We start from the raw sequence: 25801 nt of genomic DNA on the forward strand, positions 1-25801 counted from the left end.
AGCCATCGCTCTGTGTGAGGGCATCAAGCAATCTTTCATCACAGCTCTTGCCAGTTAATTACTTAGCTGCAGCTAAGGAAGCAGCTACCGCATCCATTAATGTTTACGACTGTTGCAGTATTGATTTATACACTACAGTACAGTAAAGGACTTGGATATCTCAAAAACAGACATATGTGTGTGAGTGTGTACGTATATAGATCTTTGCCTGGCATATAAAACTGAATTTCAAGATGTGATTGGCAACTTTGACAGCTATGCAGCATAATGCCAACTGTGTTTTGTAGCCAGGGTTTTCAGCCTCATTGAAAGCTTGATGTCCTGTGCTACTGTCGGCTCGTTACTTTAGTGTCCCTGGCGTAAACTTCTGTGCTGTCAGAAGGTGAGAGTTCATATTCTCTTGGGAGCAAACAGAATTTTGTCAGAGTTGTGCAGTTTTTAAAAGATTTCCTTAGTGTCTCTTTAATCAAACTACTGGAAAATGTGATCACATTCATCAACATGTTCACAGTGCATAAGACTAAATATGTTCTCTAAATAATGCATTGCAACCCACATTCTCACTGTGGTCAACTGTCTATTACATTTTAATTTATCTGCAAATCGAAATGCCATGCTATATTCCAAACAGCACATATAGTTGTGATTTACACTTCCTCCACAAACCTCCTGTTTTTATTAATAAACTGGCTACTTTTGATATAAAATGAAGAAATGATGATACATTTTGAATAAATGAATGTTTTAAGGCTAATTTGAATTAAACATTAACTTATTAAGTGATCACATTTGCCCATCATTTTTCATAATCTCTTATCTATTTAATTTATTCAGTGGATGGGTAGGTAAAAGAATAAATGTGTGGGTATACTCCTATATATTAGTAGGCATGATCTAGAGGTTGCTTGAAAATTAGTCATTAAATCAATTTGGAAACAAACTGTTCTGAATAATGAACAGCATTTCAAGAACAAAGGTTTGAAAAGAATAAAAATAACAACAAGAACAGCTATCCCAAAAATGAGATGAAAGAGAATGTCTGTATTTTATTTTGTTTAATAATGAATCTATTTAAGTGACATCATGATTAATCTGAGTCATTAATATATAATGTTCAAATGCTAAAGATACATTAATACTAGTTTTATCTTTTTGTATGTGACATACAAAGCTTATTCTATAGTAATATATTATAATTAAATAAATTTTTTTTTCATCTGAGAAAATGGTAGCAAAGAAGATTAGAATTAGATTCAGTCTGAAGGAAAGAAACACCCAAAAGTACAAAATAATATTTCTATACATATGCAGTTCTTTAAACCAAAGTCCCATTATGGAGGCTAAGCCTTGTACATAAAAATCACTAAACATTTAAAGATATTAAAATTGTAAAACTGCTTTCCGTTCCCAGACTTTCTAGAGCAATATTTTGTCATTGTATCTGCCCATCCAACACCTCTATTAAGGTGGATCGAGATCCTATATAGATGTACTAGGTATGTAAATCCAATTTAAGGACTGGAAATTTGTTCCAAGCACTTGATACTTCCCTGGATTAAATTATAGGACAAAAACTGAGCCAAAGTTAAAAAAATAAAATAAATTGTCTCTGATATCTATTGGCAAGGTTATTGTCTTTTTGCCTTTTCGAGACATGAGCTAATACAATATTCATTAATATTCTGTTACTGAAAGGTTGACAAAGCAAGGTGACAATGCATGTCTCTAACCTGACCTTTTGTAACAATGAAGTTTCGTTGCATTTACAAGATTTTGAAACTTGGCAAAACTTGCTTTGTAGGGATGGATTAAAGGGATGGATTAAAAAAAAAGAAAAAGAAAAAAGAAAAAAAAATCTCTCTCTAAGAATTTCCTAAAATTTCAGCTTGTGGGGGGCAGTGGTTCAACCTTTTGTCAGTCTAGCCTTGCTTTTGTTGTGCTTGTTTTAATAGCTTGTGTTTGGCTTATAATTGTTTTCAATGCTGACATGTTGCTTACTAGTATAATTTTTTAATTTTTTTAAAAATTTCTTTTCTAGCATAAGTGACTGTAGTAATTACAATCTTTTTTTCCCTACCTGCTACTCCATACTTTTGCAAATAGCAATTCCAATTTCAAAATATAGAAGTCATACTCCAATATTCCTTATCTACAACTCATAAAAGTAGCCCCACGATCATTGTTAAGATAATGGAAATGAAAATCTAGCTTTGAGAAATACCATAAATTCTTCTTAATAATGATCATAGTAAGATCAAAACAAGTATTTTATTTCAAAGGTTGTTTTTTTTTTTTCTTTTCCCCCGATATACACAATTAATTTGTGGTCTACTTCAGGAAATAATCTACTACATTTTTAGTGAAATTTCTGACAGGAACGAAAGTTATGTTAAAGACTGCTATTTTCTCTTAATATAGATGATATAGCTTAGGTTGAAAAATAAAACAAAAAAACCCAAGACACAACACAACACCAAACCTACGCATCCTAAAACATCTTAAAATTAAATAGAAACAGAGAAACATAAACCCCAAAATCTCCACAATTCTTCATCAATAAACTTCTAGTCTTACTGAAAGGTAAGGAGTCAGCTCGGTTTATATTCCTCTGTTCCTTTCTTGTTTTTTCTGCTTGACTTTGTAGTAAACTTCACTGAGATGTTCTCTGTAGTATCATTTTTCTGGGAACTGAATGACCATTGATGGCAAAATAGTTTCTTCTAACCTTGAGTAAAACGTAAATCAAAGATCTAGAGTTCAAAGAGTTTTCTTCATACTTTTGCCCAGAGACACGAGTCCAAATTCGTAACTGACTGAAATATCTGGAAATCCTCCAGCTGAATTGTACCTATATGACCACTTCAGCAACTGTTTATAACAAAAAAGTCACAGCTTTACAGTCTTTTGCCTAACAATACTGTTAACGAAAGCTCTAGTATACTATGTCTCTTCTAATCATCTCTTTATGACTATTTAAAGTAAACTCTAACTCTTAGTAACATAAACAAAGTTTATATGCCATGCCTTCACATAAATTACTCCTCTGCTTGTTATTTAACATTATTTCGTATCGTACATGACAAAAATTTCCCGCAAAAGATGTATTTTATTCTCCCTATGGCTGCTGGGAAATTGCTGACAGCAGAAAGAAAACCTGTTAATATTTTTCATATAGTTAGACATAGAATCACTTTTTTTTTTCAGATTTAAATCATTTTAATATCAGATTAAAGGCTGAAAAGTACAGAATTAAAAATAATTAACCCAAAAATCTCAAACATTTATAAGATTTGTAAGCTAAATTGGAACCAGAGCATTTTTTTCAATGTCTGCTACAACAGATTAGGTAAAACCTGGCTTTTGAGTATAAAATAATGAAAGAAAAGAAGAAAAAGCCTGAAGAACTACTTAGCTCTAGGACCTATGCGGGAAGCAAAAGGTTAAGCATTCAGCACAATACTACATTTTCATTGGTATTCATCAAAGCGGTTAATGGAGAGCTTTTGTTAGAAATAGCTGCTCAAATGAAAACCTCAAAACTCACGGAACAACAATTCATATACACATGCATGAAACAAGTACAGCATGTCAGACTGTTTGTGGCTTATGTTTTAACAATTAAACTGGGTTTTATTACCTGATATTTAAAACAACCTCACTTCTTTCTCTCATATGATCTGATAGATATTCTTCAAAGAGCATATCAACTATCCTTGTACTTACATTAGATAGATGGGCTAGTTCTATCTCCAGGAAAGAATCTGTAGTTTTGGGCTCAGGTCGTATAGTAACAACGATGATTTTCGAATTCACAACTGTAAAATTCCTGGGGGAAAAAAAAGTAAAAATGAAAGATTTAACTTAGAATGAAGTTAAATGACACTTCTGATATTACATTTAAAGGAGTATCTCATTGGTATTTTCCATGACTTAAGTTGACATATCATCAGGGATAATATGTATTTTTTCGGAAGTGGTGAAAACATTCACTTGTTACCAACTATATCAGACACATTAAAGACTAAAGAGCAACAACGGTGGGAGAAGTGACATTCTTAAAGTATGATTTACTAATTAGAAGGGTTTATTGATGACACAAACATTCTGTCAATGTTTCAATGGGTACCATTTGCTTCTCTCAACATAGACCCACCAGCTATGTTCTGTAAGAGACAGTCATTTTTCTTCCAAAGTGCTGTGTTGGACTTTTTTCTGACTGTTAACTGTAAAATTGTGAAGATGGATGAGTGCAATGGGAGATTCTACAGTTCGGTTGATTCTGTGCTCGTGAAAAAAAACCTACCTCTTTCCAATTTTTAAAAACCATCGCACTTGGTATATGAGTTCGTTCATCATCTAAATACTTTAAAAAATATAATCCATAGTTGTGCCCTGACTGAAATCCCACCAAACCCAATAATTTTTTGCTCATATATGTGAGATTATATTTGGTCTTATGTTATTACTCAAAATAATAATTTTCTGTTAATGTCTCTAATTCATCATCAAGCTCTCTTTTCATGTAAAACATAGATCACTATGTTTTGTAGCTACCTTTCTAGGACAGACATAGTATTGTCAAAGTTATGCTTATACAGGCATAAACACGTGTTGACATGATGTTCATGTCCGAGATCCTTGCTTCTTATGACCTCATCAGGCTCAGAACAACTATCAGTTATCAGACTGTTTCTGATGATCATCACAGTATTTCCTTTGTATGTAATGCTGCTTTCAATGCCTTGCACATACACAAACATAAAACCCCAGGGAAAGACATATTCACATGTAACCAAAGAAGAAACTGGGCAGTTTAGATGTAATTATAATAGACAGCATAAATATTCTTTTGTTGTTGTTGTTTAATCGCTTATTTTCTCTAGGGAAATGTTATTTAGGAGAGGATTCCATTTTGCTGGATCATTGAAACAGGAATTGCCATGGCTACAGTGATAGAAACTTAACTCAGCGGGCACTCTACTCAGCACAAGGAATGAAATTATTCTTCTGGGGTGAGGTATGAATTCTAGTCCAATTTTACTCAGACGAATCATATAATAGAAATATAATGAAAGTGGCTTTATATTTTACTTAATTCCTAGTTCTTCCCTTTGGATGCAGTTTAAAGTCTCACACCTTGTTGATGAAAACATGTATCTCTATCAGACTAACGTTTAATGTTCGACAAACCTTGAGTGCATTCTGTAGAGGGGGATTAATGACAGTACCTTACTGTTCATACAATAGCTGAATATCTAGAAATGTTCCTAAGCGAGGAATAATTAAAAAAAAAACCACAACCAAAACCAAAACTCCAAATAAATATAAAACTGATTTCTCTAACAGATCACCACAAGTGGAAATAGAGTTTAGTAGCTATTACAAGATTTTGTCCATTTTAGAAATTCACATAAGCTAATGTAAATACTGATACTTCAGTTCTTGGTCACAGTCAGTCTTTGTGGTGGAAAAATATTTCCTTGCTGTATCTAATTTTGGTACCATTCTGATGTTTCTAAGGTGAGATTCAAAAGAGCACTTAAGGTGCCTAGATTGTAACCTCGGAACATCTATTTTACCTCACTCTCATTAAAACCCTACATTCTCAAGAGCCCCTTGCAGACTGCTTCACCAGAAAATAAATGTAACTGGCTATATCACTGTGACATGAAACCTGCATCACTCGTTGCTGTCCTGTCTGGGCTGAGTGCCTAGTTGTATATCTCATATTTAACCGTTTAGAAAGTCCCTGGAAGAATGCAATCTGGCAAGCATATTCTAAACTCACTTAACATGTTAAGATGCCACTGAATTAAAGCTCAAAGCATTGTAGTCACGAGAATTTCCCTCAAAACCACTGGTGCAGTGCCATTGATATCCTTATTGAAAATATTTTTTTAAATAACAGCATAGTGCTGAGAACATTTATTCATGAATTTCAGTAATCAGCTTTTACAAAACATCCTGCAAGATGGAATATGTTTGTTTTCAGTCCCTCTTATATTGAAAATGACATAAAATGGGAATGACCTATCTCACACTTCCTGGGCAAGTGTGTTATCTTATAGCTTTTTTTATGACAGGTGGAGAGTGACTTCACTTTTAGCTCTTTCTCCATCATCAAAAAAAAATCTAAAATTTGTCTTCAATGAGAAATGAACTTGTACAGGATGGTGCTTTGCTGGCTGTCCAGAAAAAATACACATCAGGGTCAAATTTTGAAATTAATTACTCAAAAAATATATTAAATTCCTCGGAAACTATGGTTCAATAAATCCTTGAAGATTCAAGATAACAAAGTTTGAGTAAAGGCTCGAGAAGAACTTCCAGAGCTGCTTAGTGTTTTTTCTGATCTGAATTAACAACAATATTAATCAAATAGTTATTTTACTAAGCTATTTTTCTATCTGGGTATACATTTTTGAAGGCATTCTTTTATATATGGGTATACATATTGATTCTATGTGATATGAAATTCAGGTATTCTTTTCTTTTTAAAATGACTCCATGTTGCTCAAGAAAAATGAACGTATGAATAAGGTATGTTGCTATCGCAAGACAGCATGAAAAAAGTTACAGTTCAATGTGTAAATATTGCATACATTACAGAGAAATTATGGATTCTATAGCAGTAATGTTACACAGTAAAAGCCCATCTGAGGTACTCCATCCTCAGCCAAAGCTGACTTAAGGAAGTTGAAGGGCCTGTTTGGCTGTACAGCACCCAAAGGAGGGGGTTAGGAATGATGTTTCAAATGAGGGAAGAGGGTATTTCAGTGCAGGAAATCATAGCAGGAAAAGTATGGCGCTTGTTTAAGTGACGGGAAAAAAAGCTTGCTACAGCAAAATCATTGATTCTTTATTTGTTCTTATTTGTTACAGGAAAAGTTAAAACCTATCTTCAGTATGGCAATATGCAATGTATTCCTTCAGAGTGCCCAGGAGAGGAATTAAATATAATATCTTTTAGATGAGTATTACACTGAGAATCAATTTTCTGTGAACCTAACAATAACATAAATGTGCTCAGGGATGCAAGAGCTATGGAAATAATAGAGATGAAAATATTCAATATTTCAATATATGATTTTAAAAAAATATGTATGACATTACAAGAACAGTGCAATGCAGCAAAGTATATTAGGAAATTGAATCAGATGAAGTTTATTTACTTGTGCATGGAAAAAAATAATTCTATTTTTATAAGGAAGAATAAAGTACTTTTCTCTTGTTTTTCCTAACCTCCTCTTTAAACAGTCCTGAAAAAAGTCTTTGAATAAAATACATGTACCACTAGGATTAAACACATTATCCAAAAATTTCTACATTATTGTAATTGCCAAGTTCTCATCTCACACTGTGTTTACAAGACTTCCTTTTAACAGACTCTATGCCAGTAAAAACAAGAAAAATCAAGCCCATATGGTAAAATACATCTAATTTTGGAGTTTGTGAAATACATTGTATAGGCTGTCTTAGATAATGAAATCCTCATTTCATTCACAGAACACCTGTGATGTACCAGATGGGGATTCTGTGGTTAGGTGCTTTGAAAGATCTTCCCTAAAGATATACTGAGATATTATTTACTTATTTGTTTGTTTATTTTAAACAAAGAAGTTTCTTGTGTTGATGCAGAAGCTTGCACACCTTTTAGTCCTGATATTAAGGAATATATGGGAATGTATGTCACCTTCGTTATTCTGAAAACTACAAAAAACAGGTGTCATACAATCAAATATTTACCTTACTCCCACCCTAACTCCTGTAAAGGCAGGGACTGAAATCACATGGGAAGTGGTGAATCTTCCTGGATATTTCACTGCAACCAGCAGAAATCACCTCTTTTATCAGGTTGTCAATGGACGAGACCATATTACTTATTTTACCTTGGTTTATTGTTTTGTTTGTCTTTATTCCCGTTAATGTATTTTGTCAACTGTCATTTTATTTAGAACAACATCACGTAAGATGCTTATCCAGAATTGTTTTTTAATTCATACATTGTGCGTAGCTAACACACTTCTAGGTATCATACAAAAACGAGGTGATGGTACCTCACTTCACATTTTACAGTGTTTGTTCCATACGCAATGCTATTGCAGTGAAGCTTTTCATTATGTTCAGCACTAATATAGTTATCACAATACACCTTATTACAGTTAAATAAGATTAGTACAAATAGAAATGAATATATACCCATGTAAGATGATAGTTTTTCAGTGAAAAATTTAAGCAAACAAAAATAAACCTTTTCCAAATGCAGTGGGATGTACCTTCACTTGATTCATGTACCTAAACAAGTGCAAAATGATAAGCCACTTGATAATAAAGATTCCTTTAAAACCTGCACTGTACTTCTAATTCTTGCAAAGAGTATAATAGCTCAAGAAATTCAGGGCTAACCACAGCTGCAGCTCTTCTCCAATTTTGAATGCATTAAATAGTATTTAATATATTCATCAGTGACATAGACAGTGGGATCTAGAGCACCCTCAGCAAGTTTGCAGATGACACCAATCTCAGTGGGGCACTTGATATGCTAGAGGGAAGGGATGTCATCCAGAGGGACCCTGACAGGGTTGAGGAGTAGGCCCATGTCAACCTCTTAAAGTTCAACAAGGCAAAGTGCAATATCCTGCACCTGGGTTTACGCAATCCCCAATATCAATACAGAATGGGGGACGAATGGATTGAGAGCAGCACTGCTGAGAAGCACTTGGGGATTCCAGTGGATGAAAAATTAGACATGAGCCAGCAATGCGTGCCTGCTGCCCAGAAAGCCAACCGTATCCTGGGCTGCATCAAAAGAAGTGCAGCCAGCAGGTTGAGGGAGGCAGTTGTCCCCCCCTACTCTGCTCTTGTGAGATCCCACCTGGAGTACTGCATCCAGCTCTGAGCCCTCAGCACAGGAAAGACATGGACCTGCTGGAACCAGAGGAGGGCCAGAAAGATGATCAGAGGGCTGGAACACCTCTCCTATGAAGACAGTCTGAGAGAGTTGGGGTTATTCAGTCTGGAGAAGAGAAGGCTCCGGGGAGACCTTATTAAACGCTTTAAATACTTAAAAGGGGTTTATAAGAAAGTTTACCAAGGCCTGTAGTGACAGGACAAGGTGCAATGGTTTTAAATTGAAGGAGGGTAGATTTAGATTGGACACAAGGAAGAAATTCTTTACGATGAGGGTGGTGAGACACTGGAACAGTTTGCCCAGAGAAACTGTGGATGTCCCATCATTGGAAGTGTTCAAGGTCAGGTTAGATGGGGCTTTGAGCAACCTGATCTAGTCGAAGATGTCCCTGCCCATGGTAGCAGCGGTTGACTAGGTAGTCTTTGAAGGTCCCTTCCAACCCAAACTATTCAATGATTCTATGTTTCTATGAAAACAGTTTGAAATTGTGCGACCTTTGAGGTACTATTTTAAGGTCATGAGATCAAATTTTGAATATGACTGCCATGGGCAAAGAAATCCATCATGATACACTTCCTGATGAGGTAAGAACTGTAAGCTGTAAAAGTTTCAGTATAACTTCATTATAAATATTAAAGAAGTGCAGGGAAGTACTGAGGCGCTCTACTCTGAACAAAGAAGAGACCAGAGGTACCTGGGAATATATGTTATATTTTTATATCACAGATTAATAAGGACTTTCATTCCTTATTCACATACATAAGAGAAAGTAATAGTGCTCGTTTCTTTTTCTTGGGCATCCGAGAATTGGAATCAAGTAATACTGAACATATTCAGTGGGATATCTTCATATTTGAATTTATGAAGATTTCACTTATGAATAGATCTACGTAGATTATTCGACCATTTTGCTTTAGAAGCTCACAAAACCTCTCTATGAACTGAATTGTACAGAGCAATGGTCAATTTGCTGTGTAAATCAGTAACGAGCCGAAAGTAGAACAGATAAAAGCAAAATATTTGGGACCAGAGATGCCCTTTCACATAGCCTGTAGTACTTACGTTGCTGTACTTCGATGTCGCTATTCTGCCCCTGTTCTTGCTACTTGGGATGTTATTGATTCTAGGGAAAATCTAGCAAGGCCTATAAATCTCTCTTTTGTAATGGATGAAATAAAAGCCCTGAAAGGTTTTTCATGTAAGCAAATATACAGTATTCAAGGCTCACACTTGCTTTTTGTAAATTAAAACTATTGACACATGGGAGCTGAAAAGGCATAATCATAGATTATGGTTTACAATATAAAGGTCTGAAAGGTACACAGCCACCTCGATGCTTTCCTAGGCTTGGCAGGTTGTCTCTGAGGTATGCCAAAAAGGACTAACTGTAAGAGCCATTTGGGTCTGTCTCTGAATATGGGAGAAAAGAAGAAAAAATATCTCTCATAAACCTCTCTTCCTTCCTGGCTAATTTCAGGAACTGGCACAAAAAATGGGAAGTGCTTAGTGACACTTCAGAAGTAGATGAGCTGTCATTTATACCATGCCTTAAGCATAGACGGCTCTTACCAGCACCCCCCGGGCTCCCAGGTGTCCTGCCAGGACATCACTATTTGAATTGTACCCTGCCTCAGAGAGATTTCTGTCCCCAGCATTGCAGCTACTCATTCCACAGTGCATTCCTACTTTACTGAGAAGTGTTGGGTTTTTTTCCTTAGGACTGAGACATTTTGTTTTCAAATAGATTTTGTAAAAAAAACCCTGTTGTTTTTCCATCCTTTGTTTCAAATTCTGAAATTTTGGTTAAATAGAGTAGGGATCTGGTGTCTTCCTTATTACTATCCTTTCTAATTATTGTGAATTCATTAGCAGCTATTGTGATACAATCTGCACCCGTTTCTTTTACCATAATAGGACATTAGTAGACCAAGGGTGCACAGGATCATGTGAAATACGATTGGTATTAATGGACCGTGAAATGATCTTAACCAGTAATTTGAGAAGGATGGGGGGGTGGAGGGGGATGTTTGTTTCCAAATTGTCTGTTATGAAATACAGAAAGGAAAAAGTGAAACAAGAGACCCTCCTATTTCTTTATGAACGTGTCTGGCCCTCATAATTGACATATCACAGCTGTTCAAGCACATGCATGTCTTCTTTCTAAAATGGATCCACTCTATAGCTCTGCTGTCCCTTCTGAATACAACTTGCACTGAAAAAGTACTTGGAAAACTACTGCTAAAGACTTCTGTAGAAGTACAGCACATCAGCCTTAGCACATCAGGTTATGATGTCATTACTAGTTCACTTGTACTGACTGGACAAACAGTAGTTTGAAGCACAAGTAGCCCGAGCATTAATATAAATCAGTGTGCATCTTCTAATTGAAATTTTCTGTAATTAGCTTAATATAGATTACATAAAATATAAATTAAGCCATTTTGATGAAAAGGCTATTTCCATTATACAAATGACTAAGCATGAAGGAAAGACAAACATACACATATATATTTTAAATAACAGGAAAAAATCCAACAATACCAATAGGCAAACAGTCTTGGTTGTCTGCTTTTATCCTGACATGTAGTATACTTATGATCCCAAAATTGCCTGATTCATACTGTATTTATGACATTTCTTACCTCAAAGTGGGCAAAATGAGTTCTAAATTTTTGTATAGCACTGCTCCAAGTACAAATACAGTTGATTCATCTAGTTCTGAAAAGAGTAAGGAAAAAAAGGTTTTTCAGCTCTCTTTCCCAAGACTTAATCACCATGAAAAACTGTGAATACCATTTATCTTTCTAGTAGAAATTTTATTTTAAATAAACCACCATAATTTTGAATTATACCCTGGAAATCCGACATAAAGATGTAGCACTGTCAGGAATATATCAAAAGCTTTAAACTGCTTAAAAACACATTTTCAAAAAATCTGTCATTGTTTACTGACATCCATGCTAGTTCCTTTAACTTTTATAACCAAGTATCCTCAAAGACTGTCTTCAGTGTTTAACGCCTAGCAAGTAAATTCTCTAATGTCAGAAATCCGCACAGCAACAGTATTTTTAAATTGTATCAGAAGCCAGGGTAATTTGCCTGCTGACCATCCTTTATTAAAAGTCAGGTCACCTATTGGAACGGCCCAGTCTGTTGGAATGGAGCAGCTTCAGGGGATTCAGCAGAGCTGCACTTCAGGTCACCTCATAACAGAACAGGTACAATCCCATGCACAATAACTAAGCATTGGTTCTTCAGCATAGAAAATAACGTCTAGGATTTCTGTAGCACTTTTTGTTCAAGATGCTGAAATTAAGCCCCATCATTTCCCTCTGGGATAAGCTGTGGGTATTGGATTTCTTTTGAAGATGGATAAAAAAAAGCATGTCTATATCATACAGTGGTTCTTTGAGACAAAGATTCTGAGTTCCCTTGTTAAAGTTAACACAAAAATAACATGCTGATATGCTTTTTTACCTGTTGACATAGGGGTGAAGATATTTTTTGGAATGACAACCCTGTCTTCTGAGTTTCGTGCCCAATCAACCATTCCTTTTCTTCCTTTCATGGGGAAATTGATGTCGGTTAAAACAGATGCAGCGGGAAGCTTCTGAATGCTAGCCACTAGCAAGAGAAATCACAAAATCAAATAAAACTGTGTTTTATACTTTAAAGCATCATACGATGGTAACAGTACAGCAATAACAAAAATGTTTAATAATACATTTCAAGTAAAGCAGGAATTCGTAGGACACTAACTGTCACAGAAAGTGCAGTCTTCTGTTTATTATGCAGTTCTACTATGGATTAATTGTGTGGTATTGATCGTATCATTTGTCAGTCAGATTCTGATTAAGTTTCTTAACAGCGATTATTGAATGTACTGTCTTATACCCTGAAATTCACATGTAAGGACATCATCGTGTCTTCACAGCAAATTCTAAAATGATCAAATGTGACAATGAAAGGAAGAGGATGCTGCAAATTGCTTTGGGAAACATAACTGCTAGATGCAGGCTAATGAAGCAATCACAGAGCTTTTATTCCCTATACAGGCACAATTTCAAGATAGACCCATTACAGAGATGCACATATTAAAAGTCCTCATTGTTTCCACACAAATGAGAATAATGCGGTATAGCACTTGATTTCGTTTCCTTGAAAAAATAATCCCCATTCTGAAATCTTAATTATATTTTTTCCAACTAAAAAATCTCCAGACCCCCAAACAGCATCACTATTATATCTGCAACAGTTATAGAAAGACAGAAGAAATAGGTATCAAATCTAATAATAGGCAGTTTGGAATTTTGTTTACTCATTCTCATTTTCTCTCTGTTTTCTAACTCAACTATTATCTGGAAATCAGTTTCAGCTTTGCTGTGAAATCTGAGTACGACTCCATGGCAACACTGTCAGTGTCTAGTAAGACTCAAAGTACTTTTAAGGAACTGACAGGGCTGCAAGTGTTTACATACACTCAGAGAGAAGACAAACAACACATTTGGAGCACCAGCTCTGTTCTTAATGTAAGCCATGTTGATAGCCATTTCCTGTGCAATGCTCTTCCTAATCAATTTAAGAAGAGGCTAATGTAGTTGGAAGAGTTCGGACACCAGGACTATACTTTGATCTGCATAACGATTTCACTGCAAGGACTCTGCAAGGGCCTTAAATATACAGACAATGGGGGACAGCTGTAAAAGCAATCAGAACAGCAAAATTAAAGTAGAAAAGCATTAGATATCTCATCAGTGGATTTTATTTCAAAGGAAACTGTAATTCAAATCCATGAGAAGAGGAAAATTAACAGGTTAATAATATTAACTCTACAGATGTATTCCTTGATAACTGACTTTTAGTTTGAAATTAGACGGGTTATGTATTATAGAATCACATTAGTGAGGTGGTATTTGAGGTTATTTCAGGCTTTCCATTATAAAAATATCATCAGGGTTTTACAGTGCTAATTACAATCCCCTACGGGCTCAAATTGGCAAATACATTCCCAGCCCTAAAGGGATGCTCAGTCTTGTGAATTTTCAAGTGGTGTGTGGAGGGAGTTTGTGTTCAGGTGTTTCAGAATTACTGGGGCACAAAATGGATTGCATGTTTTCACATGCAATCAATGGTTATGCAGGATATATTAACATTGTAAAAATGGATTTTTTTCCATAGTTCTCAAAATCTAAAAAGAATTTTATTTTATTTTCCACATAAATAAAATTAAACCCACAGTTATTTAGTTTTCAAAATTAAATACACCCTGTATAAGACAATATTGTTTTGGGTTTTTTTATTTGCACAGTATTTATCTGCCTGTCTACCTATCTATCTATCTAATTAGCTAGTAGAGCCTCAATATTTCATCCACCTTTCAGATGACAGTTCCTGTTATTGAAATAGGAAATCAATGTCATTCAATGGAATTCACTCTGCAAAACAGAAAACCACTTTAGGACTGGATAAATGGTGAGGGTCTAGGATAGTACCTCTCCGGACTCTCTCTATCTTTGTATTTTAAATAGGGCCATTCATCATGTTACCTAAGCACTACTTTGAACCAAAGATTCCAAAATATTTGTTAATATTTAGGTGATGAATAACACAAACCCTGAACATAAACCCTAAACATTTGGCTTATGGCTTATATGCAATAAATATAAATATATATTCCCATTTCTGGTTCAGACAAGTTTTTTTTCTACTCACAATCAAACAAGCCTATTGCCTAGCTATACACCAGAGCACAGGAGAAAAACCCCTTCTCTTTAGAATTCTTTGAGCATTCTTTTGGTGTACATTGGTATAAATTACAAGACAGTGGTTCAATTACACATCAGAACACATACATATTTGATGACTCTATAGCAATTATGGATTCAGAAAAATCTATTTACGTAGTCTAGTCTAATCAATTTAGTGATTGCTTTGACCCCTAATGGATTCATTATAATATTCTTCACAAATACATCTCCTTTTGCCTTCATTTCATTTTCATGCTGCTGTTGCAGACAACCTGTTCAATACTGCTTTACTCAAAGTTTCAGAACTGGCAACTACTAACTGTTCTTACGTACTGAGTAAAATAAAATATCTTTGGAATTGATTAACTCCAGACTCATAGGAATGGAGAATTTTCCATGACTATCCAAATGAGATTATTAAACACAGCAATATGTGAACGATATTTAAGCAGCTTATTTGGAGCAGCCCAAAAGGGGTTAATTAACATGTCATGAAAATTCTTAGTGAAATAAAAATTGTGTAGTTCTTGTATGCTAGCCCTTGTAGATCATGGCATAAAATAGAAAAGCTGAAATGTATTGCTATGTTCCCTAGAACTATGAATGAGTAGTAAGTTGCCTAGTGCAACTTCCAGTAGCCCTCTGACTGATCTGGGTTTCTAAATAATAAAAGATAAGCAACCAAATAAGTGGCATGAAACATCTTCCCCTTCTCTTTACTATCTACCCATTAGCCTCTTGTGTTGAACCAAAACGAGTAAGATTTCAGATTCAGCCCCTTGAAAAATATTTAGAACAGGAAATCAGATTCACCAAAAGGCATGACAGAAAAATGACTGGATGTTTGCTCATGGACTAAACACAACTTCAGCTCTTACAGTAGAGATTTAGGTTTTAAAATTACAATGCAAGCCAAATTAAACTATTGATCCCCATCCTTATTGAAGACTGAACGAAAAACTTCAGAAAAGATGCTCAAAATCTGAGTCTGAATTCTGTAGCATTCATGTATTTACAGAAGAGGATAAAACACTGATTCTCATTCTCCTTTCTTGTAAGTGATAACATTCTGGGCTTGTTGTGCTTTACAGCGCAGTAACTATGTTGATCCCCGCTTTACAATCACTTAATATACAGAGGAATGGGAATTAATTGTTTTAAAAGGCATCAGTGCCTTGACTGAATTAGAAAACCAGATACAGAAATCTAAGGGATTAGCATAAGATGTCAACTCCTGTTTAACCCTCCCTGTCAGAGCAAGAGAGTAGAACTCTGAATTTGATTGAATTTTAGTCACCGACAACAGGGAATGGCTATACATATTAGCAGCATCATTTGTTCCTTTCCTGTCCTATTTTGACTTGTCCATTGATGGTATACTATACATATATTATTCAGCATTTAGTAAACTTGAGTTCATTACACAACAGGTCTTGATTTTTCAGACAGAGGATGTTATCCTATCCTTCTGGGATAGCTACTGCTAAATTTATTTCTGGGTAAAATAGTCATGAACAGAACTTCCATTGTCACAGATGTTCAGAATAAAAAATATTAAAGGATTTTTGCATTAAAATTCAGAATACTGAGTATTTCTGCAAACATATCTATTAAGAAGACCCAATCAGAAACATATTTATACATTTTAGAATTATTCTGTTGATCCTAACTGTAAAACTGCTGGTTTTTTACAGAATAAATAAGTTTGTTTAACTAAGCCTATGATGGATACATGGGGAAAAAAGTCTTGCCTGGCTCATCATCAAAATGCCAGGTGGACATATTGAAGATGATATTCATAATAGATTTGCTCTATCCACTTGAACTCCATCATTTTAAAGACAATCTGAAACAAATACAAATGGCAAAACCCCCTTTTCCAGGAGACCAATTTCCGGATCTCCAGATTTGCTACGGAACTCTGCATCTGAGAAAGCTTGATGATTTCCTTTTAAATCCTTCTCTAGGTATGAAGATAAATCCACCTCTTACCACCCACAAGACTATGTATAACAGAAGGACTGTAGTGAAGTGTCATCTCTTGTATGAACATAAGAAGAACAACCAGGTAATAATTTTCCCTCTGCAAATAATATTCATGATATATCCCTGCAGTGAACCAACATCAATCAATGGCCAGAAAAATACTCCTAAGAAATTATAATTTAAAAGACCTAGTATTTCTTATGTTTATCAACACAGAAATGATGTCTTCTTAAATTAAAACCTTGTTATGCCCTACTGCTGCATGGGCAGGCAAGAGAGGGATGTCCCTAGAAGCCTTGCATCCCTGAAGCTCATCAGCCCATAGCAGCTACCCTCTGATTATTCAAGCTTTGGGCAGGAAGACACACTACTGGTATAAGCAGAAGTAGAAGTAGACATTCCATAGATATTTTCAGTAATCAGGTATGAGTCCTGCATGAGTCCTTCCTTTGGTGTCAAGCAAACTGTGCCTTAAACGGGCTTGCTGTTTTGAAGGTTAAGAATAACGCTTTAGGTTAATCAAGAAGCCACCTTAACAGTGATCTCTGAATATTCCCCTTCTGTATTCCATAAACAATGCAATGCAGAAAAGAGGTACCCATTACCCTTTTTGTTGCAAAATAATAGATTTATCAGTGATAAGCACCCTAGGGAATTAATGAAGTCATTTCTATTTTGAACTTGCAAGCCACTCCGGTCCTTTAAACAGTATAAAGAATAAGTAAACATGCAAAAACATCACGTAACTGTATGATGTCTGAATATGCTCCCTAAAACTCTGTAACACATGCCAGAAACACGTTACCATATCAATAATATGACCAGTATAATATTTAGGACGAGTTAGAAAGCAGCATAGCTTCAGGCAATAATCAGGATGCATTTAATAAACACTCAAATCTCTAGATCTCTTCTAATACTTACATAATTAAAAAATATTCATAGGCAGCAGGCAAGTGTTCCCTTTTGGTTTTGTGTACTTTTGTTTTTCAGTACCAAATTCTGTATTTCAGGAACAACTCAGGAATATAATAAGTTTAAAGACTCATGAAATATCACATACGTATATGCGTTCTCTTGAGTGGTTTCTGATTGCACATTTGTTATGATCAAAAATCTAGCTTGACAAAATTGAAACAGGTAAAGCGTAAGGTTACAGTTCTCATTTTTCCAAACCTTTCCTTGTTCCAGGAATAGAAATGAAAATGGAAAAAAAAGTAAAATTAAAAGCTCAAACAGTAATTAGAGCACTAAGGATTGTTGTTATGGACAATAAAATCTTTCTTAAAAAAAAAAAAAAAGATTATGGAAACTATTAAAGTTTACTCCCTGATAAAGAATTAGGGTATACAAATGGCCATAGCATCATAGAATTTGTCCATGTTCCAGATGTTACTTCTTCATGTCCCCTTTGGGGAAAAAATAACAATCTTAGCATTTTTATAATTTTTAATAATTTTTAGTATTTACTTGCTATTAATGCATGCTATAAGATGAATATGGCTATTTGCAGCTGGCCTATATGGAACGTAAAGTACAAAATCACTTTTCAATTTGCAAATCTGAATTACAAGTTTGAAGAAAACCCAACTGAACTAGTGAAAACGTAAACAACGTTTTTATGAGCAGTCAGAAGAAAATATGTTCTCATGACAAATGGAATGCTTCCTGAAATATGTGGTTACTCAGAAAAATGCTTTAAAGAAAACATGGTAGGAGGCTGTACTTCAGTACCTGGAAGACAACTCCATCTTTTGAGAGTTTTATTGAAAAGATGAAGACACGAACAGCCAAAGAGACCCAGGGCCACATCCAAGGTACTCTGTGTTTCTGAAAGAGCTTTACTTTTTCTTTTACCTCTTAGTATTAGTCTGCATTCATGCTACTAAGACTAAGGTCTCCCTTAGCACCTCTTGCCTTGTCATAAAGCACTTCTCAAGGAAAAGAAAGACTCAGCGTAAAGCAAGACAGAATATAGAGGCTGATGCAGGAGGCAGAATGAGTTGGCATTTAAGTGCATGAGTTTTAATGTTAGAGACATAAAGGTGAAAACCATGGTAATACTGAGAGGCAAGGCCACCTGCAACATTATTTTAGGTTGACTGCACAGGGAAGGTACAGAAACCAAGCATTTTTCAATCACTAAGGTGACTGGAAAAAGTGTCTGTGCTGGTGATTCTAGCTGATAATGAGAGAAAAAGAAAGCGAGACTGAAGGTAAAGTTAAGGTAGTGAGTGCAGAAGATGGAAATGATGCTGAAGCTGTCATCAGAGAAAGAGAGAAAGAGGAAAAGCTGAGAGAGAGAGGTCATTTATATGTTTACTTATCACATCTATTGAAGATTAGATATCCACTAAGAACTACTAAAAACATAGACAGAGAGGGCCTAACAGAGGACAAGAGGTCAGTAAGAGGGCAAACAGATGTGAAAATCATTAGCAGGGAATTTATAAAAAATATTCTCTCAACATTACACTTCTTGGGAAGATGTAGAGCAGAAGTAGAATGATTGCTTCCCAGAAGTAGTAAATTCAAACAAAGGAAAGATGGCCATTGTCTTGCCTCTAGGGAGGTAACAACTAAATTCCATCATTCAGAAATTTAGAAAGGTGTTTAACTAAGTTATGCAGGATATTGAAAGTTGATATAAGAAACGAATTCTCAGGCATGGAAACAAAAGATTTGATGTATAAAAGCCACACACAGGGGAAACAAAATAAGGCATGTGAATCAATATATGTTTCTAATCACAGCTTTTTGTAGCAGACTAGGGACAGATCTCTATTATATTTTATTATGGAACAGCTTTTTTTAATCATACAAAATGGCATCTTGAAGAACTTTCAGACACAACTATAAGCAAATTAAAACTGAGAGAACTGTAAATTACTCTGGAATAGAATCTCAAGGCACAAATAGTATGGAAGCGGCTAGTGAATCTTAAAATGTAGAGCCTGATTAAAAGCCATATCATGCAAAACAGTTAGATATGGAGGAAATGCTTGCAGGTGGCCCTTTTTTTTACAGCAATTCACTAGGTATCTACAAATGTCTACATGTGCCTTCCCAGAAGCGTTCCAATGAGGGCATTTCAGAGCTTTCTTTATACTTCAGCTCCATTAAGATTGAGAAATTAGACAGAGCAGCAGGTAAGATCCTTAAAAACTCAAGCCTGTAGCTAAGTTTACTGACTAGACTGCTTCTGTCATCAAATGTATCTGCAGTTGCTTTCTTTTTTAAAACCTGGCCAAGTCAGAGAAAGCATTGCTGGTATAACACTGCCTGTTAGGCTACTGATCTCATATTTTTGAGCACTTGAATTAGGAAGATCTGTGTGCAATCAGGTCCCTCTCTGAAGAGGGGATCCCCATCTGAAGGAATTATAAACCATACCTTCCTCAACTTGGATGAGAATATTCATTAGGATTCAAGGCTAGCACCACCAAAACCCAAGCTATCTAGGAGGAAAGGAGGAGCAAAACCGTATTTAAATACTCATTTCACAACAGGCACAATACAGAAGCCAAGGGTTCAGAAGAAATGCATGTTTGCTAAATTCATCCCAGATAACTGAGAGATGTCTCAAATTACTGCTTTGCTGAATTCTTAACTCTACTAGCTTAGGAGACAGAAAAACATCACTCGTACGCTTAGTACTTCCTGGTCAGCATCAAATTACTTCTGTAGTGGATATCTCCCATTCTGAGTGTTGTATTCCACCTGGAGACAAGCTGTCGTTAAGATGGTGCACCCCCATCACGCACACACCTCTACAGCTTTAGCTGGCCATGCTCAAAACCAGCTCTGATATGATGCAACTTTGTAACTTAGATCAGACTACTGTGAAAAGGGCAGTGAGAAGTGGGGGTCCGCGCCCCTTCCCTCAGGAGCTACACTTAAGCTGAATCAGCTGTGACCGTGCATGGCCATGTATTTTGGTTGTCTGAACCTTGGCCTGCAGATTTGGTGTGAAGGTCAAGCAACCTTGGACCTGCCTTTTCACAATGGGCTTGCCTGGAGACCACTGAACTGTTAGCTGAGTACCACCACTGGACCAGATCCTGACCCTGATGCTGTGACTCGACTTCCTGGCTTGACGTCAGATCCGCCTCAGTACAATGAACTTGTGTGGTGATCTGGAATATTAGCTGGGCCTGGCTACCACACAGACCTCCTCTGCTCTTCTTGGTTGGGTGCTGTGGGACCTTTCCTTTGCCACAGAGGCCACGGTGCATGCCCTGCTGTCTTCTGGTTTCTCTCACAGAGCAGACCACTCTTGCTTCTCCCTGAACCCAGAATCTGATAAGCGGGTGCTGCAACACCTACCTGGTAAATGTCTTCAAGACAGGCTTGAGCAGAGTCATACAGAAAATCTGAAACAGAACTGTTACAGAAACACAGGTCTCCTGTGTCTCACTTTCATGTTCAAGCCATGACTCTAACCTTCCTCACAGGAATATATAACTAGGTCTTTGTTTTCTGGAGACATGTCTAATTCAACTTGAATGTTCTCCGTGGAGGAGATAAAGTGGATTAAGATTTGCTGTAGGGATTGTAAAAAGTTGTCCTGGGGTACTGTGAAATCTAATTGTCAGGATAATGCATACATGCTTTATTTAGATTGTTTAAATCATGCATATCACAACGAAAACTCAGTACCTCAGTGGGACATACAGACACTATCCAATATAAGTACTAAGTAATACTAATTAGACTGAGTTTGATTTACTTGTTCACGTTGTTGAATTCTAAATTAACTTTAATAACTCAGGAGAAATACCTCAGAGTTATTATGGTCATTTCAATAAAACAACTGCACAATGAGGAGATGCTTTAAAAAAAATCTCACTAGAAAATTTGGCCTATAAAGAATGACAGAGCTTGGTTATTATGAACTGTTATAACGCAATCACATGAATCACTATGGCATGTGGACCTTGTGCTCAGCTCTTGTTAGCCAATTCTGGTCATCCCATCTCCAGCATCCCCCTACTTCTTCCCTCCCACTCTCCCTTAACAAGAAGCTTTTCATGTATCGAAGGTGTGGGAGGAGGAATCAAAAAGATCCAAGCATCTAAGAAAAGAATGAAAACCAACAGTCAACTAGTTCACTAAGTAAAATGTTATACCATTACTGCTTCCCTTGTCTGAATTCAGGTGCCTTACATGTCCTCCAATTTTGAGTGCAGTTGGCAGAGAAAGATAGAGATGCTTAATTGGGCTGGGTTAAAAGGCTTGGGTTGCCTTCTCAGGGTTTTAAAAAATCATTTGAATTCAATATGTATTGTATAGTCATCTTAAACTGCATTTTAGGAATATTGGATTAACCCTTGCCTGTGACCAAGTATGTAAAACGCAAGCACATTATTCCTGAGATCATTGCCAAAGCTAATCATAGAGTCTGGTCAAAATATTTAACTCAAGATATAACATAGTGTTATACCTGCAGTAGATAGATTTCTAATTCTTAAAAAGTCTATTTGGATTCAGACCAACTTTTCAGATGCCCTTACGGTGCCTTCAGTTTTGCTTTTACACATAGTAAATAACTACTACTTTGGACAGCTAATCTGTAGAAAATACCATGAATAAGAAAACATCTTCTCTGGTTTTCCTGAGGCACGACAGATGTCATCAAAAGGAGCCATCACCATGCCAGGCTCTGCAACATTTGCATTGCTAACATATACACCTGATATAACCCTGCTGCCTCTTTGGCCCTACATCCTACCCGCAACCTATTTTCTGCTACAGTTATTCCAATACCAATTTTGATTTTATTGTTATTGTTATTTCTTTAATTTTTTGTGCCATTCATTGCAGTATGTTTATGAAATATATATTCAGAATAGAGAGTCCCCCACACTGAAACTATACTGCTTTGGCTAACTATCCCTTATTTTCTGGAAATATTGCCTGCAGGTAGAAGCTCTAAAAAGTTAAAATTCAATTCTACAATGGGCAGAGTTTACTCCAGACTGTTTGCTCATGTTATTTCATAAAAAATCACGGTGAATTCTTTTTAAATGGAATATCATGAATGTGAAATATGGAAACAAGAAGCAGGGATGGAATTTTTGTCTTTTACTGAACTGTAGTTTTTGGGACCTAACAACACAACATAATTGCTTCAATTAATTTTCTGTACCTGAAAACACTAACACAGAGTGACTGAATTTACATGCTAGAGAAGCTGTTAATTTACTGAAAATTTCTGCAAATCCTGTTCAAAAATAATCTATACTTTTAGTCTTGCAAAATCATTCACCATGAAGTATTCTGCATCTGAGTCCAGTTTTGCTATTACTGCCATGGCACATTTGGGATAACTGTCATTATCTCCCCAGTCAGATCTACGAGATAGCCAGAAAAAAACCCTGCACGTTTCTTGCCTTCCAATAATATATGATGATTTACAAATTATGATCAACTGTCAAGGTGGCTTTCCTACTACAAATCATTCCCTGAACAACTGGACAACCAAAAAGTGCCATTTTCTATTATCCTTTTCCCCCACCATATCCTGATTATAGCATTGTTACCCAACAAACAGTATTTTACAGGATGCTGGAAAGAAAATTGCTTTTTTTTTTTTTTTCCCTTTAGTTGTTTTCCCCTCTCTGTTCTGTGCGGTTTTTATAGTGCTATTGCTTTTATAGAATATTTTTGATGTGCTAAATGGGTTTTCTGTCCCTAATCCCAAAACATCTAAATGGTGCTTTATTGGAAACAAAACTAACTGCACTCTGGTGGCAAACATTCATAACAAAATTTCTAAACTGAAGGAAGGAGGAACAAAGTTAAGGGTCAGTGTAAGGATGCTCAGTTATTTGACCATATTTCACAGCAGTAACTTTTTTGCAGACGCACAGCTGTGGACAGCATAATCTGGACGTATCTTGATATGAACTGTGGCTATTAATTAAATCTTGATGATTTAAACATCAAGAGCTTAAACTCATGTTGAGTTCTACAGTTACACTATGTTTACTGCAAAGGGACATTTGAATAGTAATGAAGCATTTTCAAAAGGTGCTCGGTGTCATCATCCAGCAAATGAGACTTTCCGTGCATGTGCTGAGACAACATACTGGTTGCACTGCTTGGAGCAAAAAATTAATTGGACATAAAAGAATTTTTTTTGCCCAAAACTTACACCAACATTCACATAAACATTAAAAATGGAACTGATGAGAATTTAGTGTAAGCAGTATAAGAAGTAAAATCAGTTAAGTGAAACAGCTAATTTAATCACATTAATAGGAATAAGCAAGTTTTATTATTCAACAGAGGTATGTAAGATTGGAAATTATATACAAGATGGGAGAAGAGGGGCACAGAAGCCCTTAAACAAAACCTGTAAGTATGTTTTAATAAGTAATTCCTTGGGTTTTTTAACATTGACCTACCATATTTAAGTTATGTTTGTGAAATTTTTATAGTATGCCTACCTTCATTTTTAGTTCTTTCTGTCATGGATTAAATCCAACCTGGGATACTATAGACTTGGCCTCAATGAAAAAAATCCTACCCATTTAGATACTGCTACTAAATGAAACTACTTCAACATGAAAGGTTAAGATGGCAATAGAAACACTAAGTACTAATGTTTTGTACTGCCAAGAGCTTCAAATGCTGTGAAGAAACAAAGTAGTGTTTTGGCAATTCAGCAATTCTTAGTTTGTCAGACAGCCTGTTATAACCATCCACCACAGCTAGGAGGTAAAATGACTTTATTTAAGCTGTTTTAATGGAAGGTTTGGCTTTATTCCGGTGAAGCACTAAATCTAAAAAAAAAATCTTACAAATAAAATAAATAAAAAATTGCAAGTAACAATCCCATTTCATGCCCAGCTATAGCTAGGAGAGACTTTAAACATTGCTAAAACCAGTGACAGTGCAGATTAATGTGAGCATAGAGAATGCTCACATGAGTGACATTACGCTGACATGAATGACAGGTAATAATTTCGATCCAGAAGCTGGTGCTATCAATAGAAATTATATCCATAGGAAAAAAAATCCATAAAAAGCCCGCGTGTGACTCACTAGACAGAGACTCCCTCAAACCTTACATTAAAAAGCTCAAGAATAAATATGCTGTTACATAATTGAAAGATCAAAAAAATTATGAACAGGAGAAAATATTCTAACAAATGCCCACAAGAAGGAAAAATGGCCAAATTCCTACACCACAGTTACTTACCTTCTTATTTTTCAAGCTTTAAAAGGAAATTCCTAAATGCATGCTTCAAGTGCATTCAAAGTACAAACACATATATTCAGCAAAATCCCTCTAATATCTTGTCAAATAAAATGATAAACAGTATAAACGTAAACACTTCAAACTCCTCTGAGCTCCAATGTTGAATACCATTTCTAAGTAGATGAACTAGTTCCATATTTGAATGTCTTACCCTCTTGATGTGCAGCCTCTGTCATTTCAGTTTATGAGAAGTTTGGATATCTATAATTTTAACTTCTGAAAATTATTTCTAAGTACAAGCAGGAATGTAAAATAGATGATGTGGTATAAAATCACCAGCCATGTTTTCCAGTAGTGGAACTATTCATCCAAGAAACAGGTAGAAGTTCAATTTGGCAAAGTTAAATGACAGTCATTTTGCAGAAATTAACTTTTCTTTGTGCATTGTTGACTGTGAATGGAGACCATTATTTTTCATTGCCTAGATAGTGATACAATTTTCAAAGCTAAATGAGCATTAAAAACATTCATTCTATGCTTCTGCAATGAACAATCTAAGATACATAATGGCAAAATGAGACATTCCCTTTAATCTTTATGAACATATTGTACCCTCTTGAGGTAAAAATGAGAAAGGAGGGGATAAGCTTGCTGTATTTTTGATAAATATTTCCCTCAGAAGTGGGAGAAGTCTTGTATGTGCAGATGCAGCAGCCTGCCTCACTGCCAATCCCTGAAGATCCAAGCATCCTGATAACTGTCCCACAGTTTCTTCCCTTTGGGCAAGCCAGTCTATTTTCATTCTTCTGCTTTATTGGAGACAAGATTTTGGTGCCAATAGAAGGAGGAAACATGTTTCACCAAAGGGCACCGTTTATACACATATGAATGGATTTCCAAGTATTTACCTTTGAGATCAGCTCACATTCTAGCTATGCTGCTTTACAACAT

At 35.7% G+C, this 25801-nt stretch overlaps 1 protein-coding gene across 7 annotated transcripts in view; it reads right to left on the reverse strand.

The window, feature by feature from the left end:
- Positions 1-25801, reverse strand: part of ADGRB3 (adhesion G protein-coupled receptor B3) — a 468213-nt gene that overhangs the window by 188448 nt on the left and 253964 nt on the right. For all 7 annotated transcript variants that reach the window (XM_063330254.1, XM_063330255.1, XM_063330256.1 and 4 more), the window contains 3 exons: positions 12389-12535; positions 11554-11629; positions 3724-3826 (listed from right to left, as the gene is read on the reverse strand). In XM_063330254.1, coding sequence (XP_063186324.1) covers positions 3724-3826; positions 11554-11629; positions 12389-12535 — 326 coding nt within the window. The remainder of the gene's footprint in view (positions 1-3723; positions 3827-11553; positions 11630-12388; positions 12536-25801) is intronic.

Source organism: Chroicocephalus ridibundus, chromosome 3 (assembly GCF_963924245.1).
Source record: "Chroicocephalus ridibundus chromosome 3, bChrRid1.1, whole genome shotgun sequence".
In the NCBI taxonomy this organism is placed as follows: Eukaryota; Metazoa; Chordata; class Aves; order Charadriiformes; family Laridae; genus Chroicocephalus; species Chroicocephalus ridibundus.